The sequence below is a fragment of the Eschrichtius robustus genome, chromosome 2 (assembly GCF_028021215.1).
Source record: "Eschrichtius robustus isolate mEscRob2 chromosome 2, mEscRob2.pri, whole genome shotgun sequence".
Classification (NCBI taxonomy): Eukaryota; Metazoa; Chordata; class Mammalia; order Artiodactyla; family Eschrichtiidae; genus Eschrichtius; species Eschrichtius robustus.
Window position 1 is genome coordinate 177,114,830 of NC_090825.1, and position 13,652 is coordinate 177,128,481.

Here is a 13,652-nt window from a genome sequence, read left to right on the forward strand (position 1 = left end):
TTTTTTAAATTTATTTATTTTTTATTTCATTTTTTTAAAAATAATTGAGTTCTATTTATTTATTTATTTATGGCTGTGCCGGGTCCTCGCTTCTGCGCGAGGGCTTTCTCTAGTTGTGGCAAGCGGGGGCCACTCCTCATCGCAGTGCGCGGGCCCCTCCCGTTGCGGAGCACAGGCTCCAGACGCGCAGGCTCAGCAACTGTGGCTCACGGGCCCAGTTGCTCCGCGGCATGCAGGATCCTCCCAGACCAGGGCTCGAACCCGTGTCCCCTGCATTGGCAGGCAGATTCTCAACCACTGCGCCACCAGGGAAGCCCATCCTTTTCTCTTTTTGTTTTTTAAATTGTAGTAAAATACACATAACATTAAATTTACCACCTTCATCATTTTTCCTTCTTTTCTTTCCTTAAATTTTTTTTATTGTGGTTAAATACACATAACATAAAGTTGACCATTTTAACCATTTTTAAGTGTGCAATTCAGTGGCATTAAGTACACTCCCACTGTTGTGTAACCATCGCCATCATCACCTCCAGAACTTTCTCATCTCCCCAAACTGAAACTCTGTCCCCATGAAACACTGACTCCCCACCCCTCCCCCAGCCCCTGGCCCCCACCATCTACTTCCTGTCTCTATGGATGTGACTCCTCTAGGACCTCCTGTGAGTGGGATCACACAGTATTTATCCGTCTGTGTCTGGTTCTCTCACTGAGCATCACATCCTCAAGTTCATGTATGTTGTAGCATGGGTCAGAATTTCCTTCCTTTCAATTTATTTATTTGGCTGTGCTGTGCGGCATGTGGGATCCTAATTCCCCAACCAGGGATCGAACCCTCGCCCCTGCAGTGGGAGCGCGGAGTTTTAACCACTGGACCGCCAGAGAAGTCCCATTTCCTTCCTTTATAAAGCTGAGTAATATTCCATTGTACAGGTGGACCACGTTTAGTTTATCCATTCATCAGTCAGTGGACGCTTGGGTTGTTTCTGCCTCTTGGCTATTGTGAATAATACTGCTGTGAACATGGGTATACAGCATCCTTTTCTCCTAACACCCCTTTTTGTCTCCCCTCCAGGCTGTGCCTTTCTCACCTACTGTGCCAGGGACTCCGCCATCAAAGCTCAGACTGCCCTGCACGAACAGAAGACCTTGCCCGGGGTGAGTCCTGGGTGCTGTCTGGGAAGGGAGGGGACACATGGAGGAGATGCTTTTGGCCTGGGGAAGGCTAAGGCCCTTCCTGGGATCAGCTGTGAAGCCCACATGCCTCTGGACTCAGAAAGAGGCATAAGGAACAGGGAGACAGAAATCATCACCAGAATGAGCATTTCTTGTGTGCCTACTGCATCCCATGCTGTATACTTCACATCAGGGTGGTTGTGTGCCGTGCAGGCTGCATACTGCACAAGGGCACCTGACTTCGCATGTGAGTGTCATTGGACTGAAACCTGAAGGATGAGGAAATATTGGCAGGGCAGAGGGACAGCCCGTGCAAAGGCCCTGGGGCAGGACCGGGCCTGGCGTGTTGGAGGAACAGCGAGGAGGCCCGTGTGTCTGGAGCAGAGTGAGCAAGGGGGAGAGAGGGAGGAGGGGAGGGCAGGGAGGTGAGAGAGGCAGATGTGCAGGGCCCGTGGGCCTCAGGGAGGAGCCTAGACCCTACCTGTTTCTCACCATAAAAAGGGAAGGGGTTCTCTTTCCCCTTGTCCTTATGGAGCAAATGAAGCTATGGCCCCTTAATGTAATAGTTCCTCCCCAGGGAAGGCTGGCCCAGGCTCTGTCCCTGCTGGTCTCTCTTATCAGCCCTGTCCTCTTTGGGTGGGCAGGAGGTCCCTGCCCCCAGTAAAGGATGGATGTCCCCCTGAACCAGCCAAGCCAGGTCTCCAGTGAGAACTGTGGCACGCCCCCCCATGAGTTCGGGGGTGGGGGGTCGCCCCTTCCCTCTGGAAATCTCAGGGACCCTTCAGCCTCAAGGGGATTCAGCGGATGCTTTGGTGGCATCATGCCATCACTGCTGGGAGCGTGGGCACAGCACGGCTGACAGTGGACAATCTGGGGTTCGCCTGCCAGGGACATGAAGCTGTGGCATGGGTTTGACTCAACTCTGAACAAGCATCAAAATGTTTGGGAGGGGATGGCCTCAACCTTATCTTGCAGAACAAAGAGCCCCTCTTTGGAAGGTGAAGTGGCAGAGGCAAGAGCATACGCTCTGGCGGCCACATCAGTGGACTCCTCATTTAGCTCCCACCTGTTTTTGCTGTGTGACAGTGAGCCAGTAACTTAACCTCTCTGGTCTTCAGCATCGGAAGAGTATAATGTGGTGAAACTGTAGAGAAGGTCATGGAGGGATTCACAGAGTAGGTGGCATCTGAGAAGAGACTTGAAAGATGAGAAGGCAGGGCATGCCAGGAGAAGGAGCAGGACATGCAAAGGTGACTTAGAGCCTGTGGAATAAACACCATCCGGAATTCACTCTTCTCCCTCCCTTGGACCTTCTGCCAATACCTCCCCAAACCAACTGGAAACTGGAGGGCAGGTCCGTCCATACAGGTTAGCGTCAAGGGGCACAGTGGAGTTCTGCGGACTGTATTAGTTATCTCCTGATGCATCACAAATTACTGCTCAACTTAGTGGCTTCAAAAAATCAGCATTCGTTGTCTCACAGTTGCCAGGGGTCAGGAATTGGGGCATGAGTTTGCTGCATGGTCCTGGCTTCGGGGTCTCTCCTGAGGTTGCAGTGGAGTCGTCAGCCAGAGCTCGACTGTTGGCTGGAGGCCTCAGCGTCTCTCCCCGTGGGCATCTCCCTCGTGCTTGCCGCTTGAGGGAGGGGCCTCGCAACAGGGCTGCTGGCTTCCCCCAGGGCACGTGATCGGAGCGAGCGTGAGCCAGGAGGAAGCCACTGCGCCTTTTATGGCTTCCTTTCAGAATGACACACTCTCATTTCTGCCATATTCTATCCTGGCAATTTGCCAGGAGCCAGGGGGCCTTGGGGAGGGACACCTTGGAGGGACAAAGTTTGGTAGTGGATTTGTCCAAGTTCTGGCAGCCAGCAAGCAGCAGAGCAGGGATATGACCTTCATGGTCTGACTGCAGACCCCATGCTAGCAACAGCCCCAGTGCTGTTTCCCAATCCTTCCATATCCAGTGGTCCTTTTTTTTTTTTTTTTTTTGTGGCATCAGGTCCTGGCTGGAAGCTCTGACTCTCTGTCCAGAGAAATCAATACCCACATGGAGATTTGCCAATGTTCCTAGCAGTTTCCCTCCACCCCCATCAGCTAAGTCCCTCTTCCCCATTCCCCTGCACCCATTTTCCTGATGGGATCACTGAGATCCAAAGCCAGTGCCTTTGGCTGCCTGAGGCCTCAGGGGCCTGTTCCCTCTGTGTTGGGGGTTAAAGCTGGGCTCTGGCAGACGGTGGAAGAGCCAGGAGTCAAGGAGCCATCCCTCCCTGTATGCCCCGCCCCTCTTGCCAGGCTGGTCTCTGGTCCGAGGCCTCTTCAGGATGTAAAGATGCCAGTTGCCAGGGGTTCCTTCTCTGTGACAGGCTCAGGGCTCTCTGTCCTCCTCTCTCTGCTCACTCTCCCAGCCCATGGATCCAGTTCTTTCATCCATATATCCAGCCACCAGCAAACTTTCATTGAGCACCTATGCTGCACTTCTCTCGCCAGCTCTGTGTGCAGAAATCACCCCCTGGTGACTCTCCCAGGCACCCCAGACCCAGCAGAGCTCAAACTGGCCACAGCATCCCCTTTGAACAGGTTTCTCCTCCTCCCTCCCTCCCCCATCCCCCCCCCCATCGCAGCCATCCCCACATCCTGCTCTCCAGAGCCTCTCCTCTCCATGTGTCACCCCTCCCCCCACTTCTGTGATCCTGTGGGTTCACATCCCAGCTCCACCCCTCCCAACCTGTGTGACCTTGACAGTGTCTTTCCTTCAGAGGCTCAGTCATCCTTGTCTCCAAAATGGGCATCACCAGGTCCATCTGACCAGCCTGGAAAGAGGGTTGTTAAAAAATGTGGGTACAAAGTAGATTCCATTTTTGGAGATGTTAAGCTTTTATATTTTGGTCTCCGGCAGCCCCTAGTTCCTAGAAATTCCTCACTCCCCAGATACTGAGGGCCTGGAAAGAACACCAACCTCTAGGTCATGCCGAGAACGTGCGGGAAACTGCCTTCCTACCTGGAGAATCTCTACGCTGCTTTCAAGGCGACCCCTGTTATCTCCTCCCTCTGCTCATCCCTGACCCCTCGGGGCCGGGGGTGTCTGCGTCTGCCTATGTCTCCCCCTAGATTGGAGGTCCCTGGAGAGCAGACCCTGACTTTCAGGATGGGAGTAAATCCGGTGGTGTAGACGTCTCCTAGGGCCACTCTTAACAAGGCACCACAAACTGGGTGTCTTAAAGCAACAGAAACTTACAGTCTCCCAGTTCCAGGAGCCAGAGTCCAAGATCCAGCTGTCAGCAGGGCCGCCCTCCCTCTGCAGGCTCTCAGGGAGATTCTATCCCAGGCTGTCTCCCAGCTTCTGGTGGTCGCTGGCAATCCTTGGCTTGTAGACGCATCCCTCCAATCCCTGCCTCTGTCATCACGTGGCCTTCTTCTCTGTGCCTTCAGCTCTCCCATCTCCCTCTGCCTTTCTCTCTCTCTCTCTCTCTTTTTTAAAAATATTTATTTATTCATTTGGTTGTGCCGGGTCTTAGTTGCGGCTCACTGGCTCCTTAGTTGCGGCATGCAAACTCTTAGTTGCGGCTTGCATGTGGGATCTAGTTCCCTGACCAGGGATCGGAGCCGGGCCCCCTGCATTGGGAGCGAGGAGTCTTTTTTATTTTTAATTAATTTATTTTATTTTTATTATTTTTGGCTGCGTTCGGTCTTTGTTGCTGCGTGCGGGCTTTCTCTAGTTGCGGCGAGCAGGGGCTACACTTCGTTGCGGTGCGTGAGCTTCTCATTGTGGTGGCTTCTTTTGTTGCAGAGCATGGGCTCTAGGCACGCGGGCTTCAGTAGTTGTGGCTCGCAGGCTCTAGAGCGCAGGCTCAGTAGTTGTGGCACACGGGCTTAGTTGCTCCTTGGCATGTGGGATCTTCCCAGACCAAGGATTGAACCCGTGTCCCCTGAATTGGCAGGCAGATTCTTAACCACTGCGCCATCACAGAAGTCTCTGCCTTTCTCTCTCTCTATTTTTTTTTAAATAAATTTATTTATTTTTGGCTGTGTTGGGTCTTCGTTGCTGCGTGTGGGCTTTCTCTAGTTGCGGTGAGCGAGGGCTACTCTTCGTTGCGGTGAGTGGGCTTCTCAGTGCAGTGCCTTCTCCTGTTGCAGAGCACGGGCTCTAGGCGCGTGGGCTTCAGTAGTTGTGGCACGCAGGCTCGGTAGTTGTGGCTCACGGGCTCTAGAGTGCTGGCTCAGTAGTTGTGGCGCACGGGCTTAGTTGTTCCGCAGCATGTGGGATCTTCCCGGACCAGGGCTTGAACCCGTGTCCCCTGCACTGGCAGGCGGATTCTTAACCACTGTGCCACCAGGGTAGCCCCTCTGCCTTTCTCTTATGAGGACACCAGCCATTGGAGTTAAGTCTCACCTAAATCCAGGATGACCTCGTGTCCAGATCTATCACTTAATTACATCTCTAAAGATGCCTTTTCCAAATAAGTTCCCATTCACAGATTCCAGGGGTTAGGACTTGGACATATTTTCAGTGAGGACAGCCATTCACCTCACTACAAGGGGTGACCACAAAATGAAGAGCCAGATATAAGGGCCACTGTGGGCAGCATCTCAAGGGAGAACCAGGTGACCTGCGTTGATGACGTCGTGGAGGGCAAACAGGGTGGCTTCTTGGAGGGGGATGCATTTGAGCTGAGTCGAGCAATGGGGAGGATTGTGGCAGATGGGGGTGGTGTGAGCGCGGGGCGTACCAAGACTTGGAAGCAGGAACGTGCCTGGCCTGCTGAGTGCAAGGACATGTGAGAGCCTGACGGACGAGTTTACTGCCCCCAGGGACACTGGGCAATGTCTGGGGACATTTGTGGTTGTCATCACCGGGAGATGCTGCTGGCATCTTGTGGGTGGAGGCCAGAGATGCTGCTGCAAACCCTACAGTGCCCAGGGCGGCCCGCCACGATGGAGAATTATCCAGCCCCAAATCAACAGTGCTGAGGCTGAGAAACCCTGTTTAGGAGAATAAGGAGCTGGTTAGTGTTCTAGAACGGTGCTAATAGGAATAGAATGCAAGGCATGTATAGCATTTAGATTGTTCTAGGAGCATCATGTAAAGAGTAAAAAGAAACAGTTGAAATGAATTTTAATGCTATCTTTTATTTTAACCCACTATCTCCAAAATCCTATCAAGAGGCAGTCAGTAAGGCCCACGTGAAGCTTACTGATGAGATAGTTCACATTCCTTTTTTTCGTCCTAAGCGTTCCAGAATCCGGTGTGTTGATTGCACACTTCTGGTCCATCTCAAGTGGGACACTCAGTGGTTATCAGAGATGCTCGATCTGGATTTGCATTTTATAAAATTGACAGTTGAAAAAGTAGATTCACTTGCCCAAATCGTCCTAAACATACTTAAAGGTTTTCCAAGAATGAAGTCAGCTAGTATCGGTTTTTAGACTTAGGTTTACCTTTATATTAATTTTAAAAGAAATAAGTTCATTTATTTATTTTTGGCTGCGTTGGGTCTTCGTTGCTGCGCGCCAGCTTTCTCTAGCTGCGGCGAGCAGGGGCTACTCTTTGTTGCGGTGCGCGGGCTTCTCATTGCAGTGGCTTCTCTTGTTGCGGAGCGCGGGCTCTAGGTGTGCGGGCTTCAGTAGTTGTGGCTCGCGGGCTCTAGAGCGCAGGCTCTGTAGTTGTGGCAGATGGGCTTAGTTGCTCCGAGGCATGTGGGATCTTCCCGGACCAGGGATGGAACCCGTGTCCCCTGCATTGGCAGGCAGATTCTTAACCACTGTGCCACCAGGGAAGTCCTATATTAATTTTAACTAAACACAATTAAACACAGTTCCGTTTCTCGGTCACACAAGCCACATTTCAAGTGCTCAGTAGCCACATGTGGCTGTTGGCTGCTGTACTGGATGGCATAGTTCTAAAATGTTCCAGGCCAAGGGTCAGCCAGCTTTTTCTGTAAAGCAGAAATGTATGGCTTTGCCGGCCATACAGCCTCTGTCACATCTACTCAAAGTGTAAAACAGTAACAGATGACAAGTGAACAAATGGGCGTGGCTGTGTGCCAATAAAACTTCATTGACAACAACAGATTGGGGGCCCGAATAGGGCTGTAGTTTGCCAATCCCCATTGTAGACCACTGCTGTCCAATAGAACTTGAAGGTGGAAGTGTTCTCTCTGTGCTGTCAAATAGGGTGGCCACTAGCTCCGTGTGGCTATGGAGCCCTTGAAAAGGGGCAAGAGTGACACAGGAACTGAAGTTTTAATGTTATTTAATTTTAATAGATGTAAATTTAAACTTCCAATGTCTACATGTGGCTAAGGGCTACCATACTGGACAGTGCAAATCTAGAATGTTCTAGATCAGGGATCAACTACTGTTTTGGACAGCCCAGACCCAGAATGTTCCAGACCAGGGCTCAGCCACCATATTAGACAGTGCAGACCTAGAATGTTCTAGGCTGGGGGGTCAGCTACCATGTTAGACAGTGCAGACCTAGAATGTTCTAGACTGATGGTCAGCTACCATGTTAGACTGTGTAGGCTAGATTGTTCTAGAACCAGGAGCATGGTGCAGTGTCATCATACATCTAGGTTAGGGAGTTCTCGGTCTCTCTTTGACACCTGCTCACAGTTGGGGATGGGTGAGGAGTCTCAAGCAATGCCCTTCTCTTCTTGGGCCTCAGGTTCCCCAGGGTTATCACTGTTTCCCAGCACTGCCGGGGCACCTCATCCATCTGCCATGTCACGGGAGCACCAGGGCTGCTGCTCACCCCATTTGACAGGTGGGGAGACTGTGGTAAGAGAGAGGAAGGGACTCGTTTGAGGTCACCCAACAGAGTGAGGACTGCAGCTCCACCCACCCAGTTCCACAGACCTTGAACCTCTGGCTTCTCTGGCTCAGTTCCTGCAAGCTGGCCCCCTTCCTCCCTGGAGGTGAGGGCTGATGTTTGATAAAGAAGAAGGAGGTGGCTCGGGGCTGGACCCTGGGGACGGAGGGGCCCCTGGGGGCCACCTCCTGACTGGGGCAGCATTCTGTGGGAGTAGAGCCTGGCTTAAAATTTTTTTTTCTTAAAATTGAAAAATACTGCACACTTAGAGAAAAGTGCATGCAACCCAACTGATTACAAAGCAAGCACCCTGTTACCACTACACAGTTGGCACCCTGGAAACCACCCCGTCCCATGTCCCCAAGCCCAAGCCCCTCTCTTCTGTTGGAGGAGCTGCTGCCCTGACTTTTACGGTAACCAACCCCTGCTTTTCTTCTGGTACCGCGCCCGTGAGATTCAATATCACGCCTCAGCGCTTTGCACTTTGTCATCGCTGTGTGGTATTCCATGGCTGGGACACACCATTTATTCGTCCACTCTCCCGCTGGTGGACATTTGGGTTGTTTCTAGTTTTGCTGTTAAGGCATAGAGATCCTTGCCGGTGTTTTGTCTTTGGTGGACACGTGCCACGTTTGGGTCAGGTGCATACCCAGGAGTTCCGATCCCTGAGTACGCGTATCTTCCGATTCTGATGAGCGAAGACGCTGATTTGGGGGGTGAGCCTCCCTGCCTGAGAACACCCGCAGAAATGGAATCAGCCTTTCAGAACAAGCGCTGGAGGCTTGCTTGCTGATCGCACGAGGAGGCATGGGGGCTACTGCGCAAGAGACCCCCTTGCCTGACAGCGGCAGCTGAGCACAGGTTTCCGAGCCCCCTCCCAGGCGTCTCCGCCAGAGGATGGAGCCTCGGCCGGCCGCAAGAGAAAGCCCACCCCGCGGGCTCACGTCTCCGCGCATGCCTGCGCGCACCGCTGGGGAGTCGGGGAGGCCAGGGCTGGGTTGCGCTAGAGACAGACAGCCACCATCTCTCCTGTCCCCGTGTGTGTGTGCACGTGTGTGTGTTGGAGGAGACGCATAAAGCGGACACTTCTGTTTTTCTATCTCTTGATGACCCAGGAGGGAAGTGGTCCCCGTTGTTTGCCGGCTCGGTGCATCTCTCCCTGCCCTGGCAGAGCCCAGGCCCCCTCCCACCATAATGCTGCTTTCTGCAGCGAGTGACCCACCCACTCCCACTTCCAGTTCCCTCCTCGAGTATGACAGCGGCGTCCGTGGGGGACGCAGTTTAATCAAATCTCAGCACTCTGGAATAGGACCCTACATTGAATAAGAGAATCCCAGAATAGAACCCAGAATGGACCGCAGGACCCTGGAATCCACGCTGGGTGGATGTCTCCGATTCCCGCAGGGGTTTCCTGCTGGCTGTCAAACCCCAGGACGGGGTTCCTGCGTATGGAAGGGATCCCCCCTCCCCTCCTCACACCCCCACCCCTATCGACAACAGGCAACAGGTCCAGCTCCCGCCTCTTGGATGGTGAGGGGCTGGGCCATGTGAGGCAATGCCATCTCTTTCTTTGTGAAGGCCTTGGGGGGTGAGGGATGCCCCAGACCTGGTGGCCGCCCTGCTGCTCATCTGAGCACCCTGGAAAAGGATGAGTTTGTCCAGCTATGAGTCCCCCAACAGGCCCCTTCTGTGCACACGGGGGTCTCTGAGGTGGTCCCTTTGCACGATCCACCCCCATATCCCATGACTTGGCTCAGAGTCAAGCCAACCCTGAGAATGGGGGGGGGCCCCAAAGTGCCGAATGTCTCATGATCTGGCTTCCCCAGACCTCAGTCTCCTCGTCTGTAAAGTGGGTTTGCGGAGTGTTTTGAGGGTCCTGTGAGGTGACACAGGCCAGATGCTGAGCACACACTTGGCAAATAGATGCTGAGTGAATGAACGCAGGGTCCCAGGCAAGTCGAGCTGTGGGACTCTGGCCAGTCATGTCTCTTCCCAAGCCTGTTTTCTCCCGTGAAATGGGGACAGTGCAGACATGCCTGGCACGAGCTCTTGGGTTACTTCCCGTGCAGGGCACTGTGCCCAGCACGCCTGCCCCACTCTTGCCAACAGGACAGGAGTCTGGAAACCATAGGTCTCGTCTCGTTTCATCTCAGTTGTCATTGGTGGACCCTATGCTGGGTCTTTCTGGGGAGGAGTTCCCAGAGCCCCTCAGCCCTGACTTCAGGAGTTCATCCCAAAGAGGGACGGTGTGTGTGTTGGGGGATGTGTCACCGTCAAGGCAATGCCTGGGCAAAGCAACCAAAGCAGATGGGGATGGAGGGGAAGGCTTCGGGGATAGGTGGCATTCAAGGGGCTTGTGGGGCGAGGATGGGGTGTACAGGGGTGCATTCCAGCCCTGTGTCCTCGGGGTGTGGGAGGAGGAGGGGGCAGGAATGGCTGGGACTGAGCAGTAAAGGTGCCTCGAATGCCAGGATGAGGAGCTGGCACTCTACCCCAAGGGCAATAGGGAGCCAAGGCAGAATCTAGACCAGGAGAGGGGCTTGGTCTGAGAGGTTGGGCTGGGGCTTGGGTGGGAGAGGAAGAGGCTGGAATGGTAGCCCAGGCGGCCCAGATAGGGGTCCACTTGGCTTCCTTAGCCTCCACACCATCCAGAAACCACCCAGTTGGGGCTTTCCCTGGGCCCCCACATCTGAAGGCATAGCTTTGCAAATCCAGGAGAATATTTTGGGCCCCAGCCTGTCTACCGAAGAACCTTCCTGCAGTCCCTCCCCAAAGTGGCCTCAGTTTCCCCATCTGTAATATACACAGGTCAGACATACGGGACCCTGTTTTCCCAGTGGTGTATGGCTTGATTGAAGTCACTCAGCAAAAGCTAGGTGGCAGAGCAAGAAATGGATTCCAGCCACTTAACGTATGCCCACCCAGAGCCCTATCCCATCTGATCCTTGGCTGGAGGAATGTCTGGGTTCTCAGAGGCCCCTGAGGAAACTGGCAGTAGGTCTGACCCCTGCTTCTGATTTTCTCCTCTCTCTTTCTGATTTGCTACCTGTAAAAGGGGCATGTTCCCATCTCATAAAGTTGTTTGGAGATTAAATGAATCAGTGGGCGTAGGTATTGCTCCAACATGCTCCCCCCGCCCCACCACCAACTCCTATTTATACTTCAAAACCCACTGCAGATTTTCCATCTTCAGTGCACCCCCAGGATGATAGCCTTTGGCTCTTCATTGTTCTCGGCTCTAGGCTCTCCCAGCACTTGATCCTTCCCTCTGCCCCAACCCTGACCCCATGAGTCTGGAAGTGTCTGCATATGCCTCTGTTTCCCCCTCTGCCAGACTAGTAGGTTGCTCCCTGAGGCTGCAGAATTACTCAGCATGAGGCACACGGGAATGTTGTTAAATAAGTGAAAAGAGGAAGGGAGGGGGCAGGGAAAGGGTGCGGTGATGGGGAGCCAGAGAAGGTGGAGGAGGGAGGAAGGGCACTCGGCAGAGACCTCGGTGGGACAGATGGAGAGAGGGAGCCGGAAGGAGGTGGGCAGAGCCAGATGGGCGGGTTGGGGTTGGGGGGAGACCCAGCTCTCCCCTGGCACGCCTCCTCCCGGCTTGGGCGGGCAGCGCGCGCAGGGCCCGGCCTCTGGCGGGCGGATCGCCTGGGCGTTGGGCGCGGAGAACGAGGCGCGGAGCCCGGAGCCCGAGTGTGCGTGCGGCGTATGCGCGCCCGTGCGCCCAGGGCCAGCCGGGCGGGAGGCGGCACATGGATGCCAGCCTGGCGCGCGTCTGCAGGTCGGTGGGTAAGGCGAGGCGCGGGTCCGCGGGGTGTGGATGGCCGGGCCTCGCAGCCTCGGCTTTCGAGTGGGCGACTAGAGAGGAAGGGGCTGCCCACCTGGCTTCTCAGAGCCAGACCAGGACCACCCCCCCCACCCCCCCACCCCCGACCTGACCCAGGAGGGGGAAGGGGCCTCCCAGTCGGAGGCGGAAGGTCCCAGGCTCTGCAGCGGGTGGGGGAGATGGGAAGCAGGTAGCCAGGCCGCGAGAATGGGGTGGGGGTGGAGGATGCCGTGATGGGGGCAGGTTCCCTCCCTGTGGTCCCCCTCCCTCGCTCCCTCCCTCGGCTCATCCATCTCCAGAAGATTATATTTAAATATCTCTTTTGTGCAAGGCAGGAGCTGGGCTCGCCCCTAAGAGGCGGTTTCCATGGCAACAACAATTGCCAGCTTCCGTGTGGTGAATCAGCGTTGCCATGGCAACCCCATCCTCATCTGTCCAAGGTGCTGGGGGTGGCGGGGAGGAGGTGAGGGCCAGCGGAGGCGGGTGAGAGGGGTGGGAGAACGGGAGGCTGGAGCCCAGGTGCCCCCTCCCCCCCACCTCCCTTCACCACCTCAGTCTGCCCTCAGCCCAGAAACTGGTCCCATCGGTTGAAATAATCTCCCCTCCCGCCTCCAGCTAGAGGGGTGTGGCACCCAGGTGAAGAGGGCCCAGGGGGTGTGTGTGTGTGTGTGTGTGTGTGTGTGTGTGTGTGTGTTTATGGTGGGGGAAGGGGGATGTGGTTCGGCCTTTCCCAGGTGGTCAAGGTTCCTCTGAGGGTGTGGCTGGGTGGCAGGAAGATTGGGCTGGGGGAAGTGGGGGCCAAGAGGGGAAAACAGAAGCCTCTCTGGTCTGGGGCTCCCAAGGCTGTGTTCACATTGAGGAGGCCCATATGTGCCCCAGACACACACTCAGAAAGAGGGAGAGTATCAGAGCGGGAGGGGCTCACCGAGGGGAGGGGAAGCAGAAAAATAACCTTTCCAGGCCTTGATTTTGACATCTGTAAAACAGTGTAAAAATTGTGCATCTTTCTGAAAGCTTGCTGGGCAGCTGCACTGTGATTTAAAAACATGTTTATCAAGCACCTCTGAATGGCTGTGGGGATCTACTCCGAGACTGTCTGACCTGGGAGGGGGGGCTGGGACCAGCACTCGTTCCAACCCCAGGCCTGGTGCAGAGGGACCAGGTGCCTTTCTATGCTGGTGGGTGTTGGCCACTTCCTTCTGGTCAGTTCTGTTCAGCAAACTCCTCTGATTCTCTCCTGTACCCTGCCCTGAGGGGCAGGGTTGTGATGTTATGGTCTCAGTCTGGAGGGAAACAGAGCAACACATAGACACTTCCTGCCCTGAGGCAGAGGGAGGAAGGGACCCAAAAAGGTGGAAGGATTGCCTGCATGGGGGCTTTTGAGCTGGGTTTTGAAGGATGAGTAGGAGTTCATCAGAGACACCGGGTTGGGAGGAAGATTCTGTCCTAGAATCAATAGAGAAGCAAATGCCACCCAACCCCACATCCCTCAAATCTGTTCTAAAATATTCACATTAGCTCATACCCCTGGCTGGGTAAGTTGCAGGAGTGGGGGTTAGAGAAGGATTTCTTCCACTGAACAGTTCACTGGTTTCTTTCATTTTCAGTGCTGGGAGTGGGGGACAGTGTCCAGAACAATAAGTCCAGATTGCAGGCCAGTCCACTGAAGTATGACAGTTCCCCCCACTTGAGGCTCAGGGAGCTGGCCAAAAGTAGCTGCCTTGGTGTATCAGTCAGCTACTGCTGAGTAATAAACTGCCCCAACCATTTTATTTGTTCATGATTCTGTTGGTTAACAAGCTCAGGCTGGGCTTAGCTGGGCAGTTCTACTGCTTTGTCCTGA

The 13,652-nt window shown here is 54.3% G+C and overlaps 1 protein-coding gene across 3 annotated transcripts in view; it reads left to right on the plus strand.

Moving 5' to 3' along the window:
• Positions 1-13,652, plus strand: part of CELF5 (CUGBP Elav-like family member 5) — a 49,507-nt gene that overhangs the window by 20,768 nt on the left and 15,087 nt on the right. For all 3 annotated transcript variants that reach the window (XM_068537285.1, XM_068537286.1, XM_068537287.1), the window contains exon 2: positions 1,076-1,158. Coding sequence is in view for 1 of the 3 variants with exons in the window: in XM_068537287.1 (XP_068393388.1) it covers positions 1,076-1,158 (83 nt within the window). In the remaining 2 variants the exon portion in view is untranslated. The remainder of the gene's footprint in view (positions 1-1,075; positions 1,159-13,652) is intronic.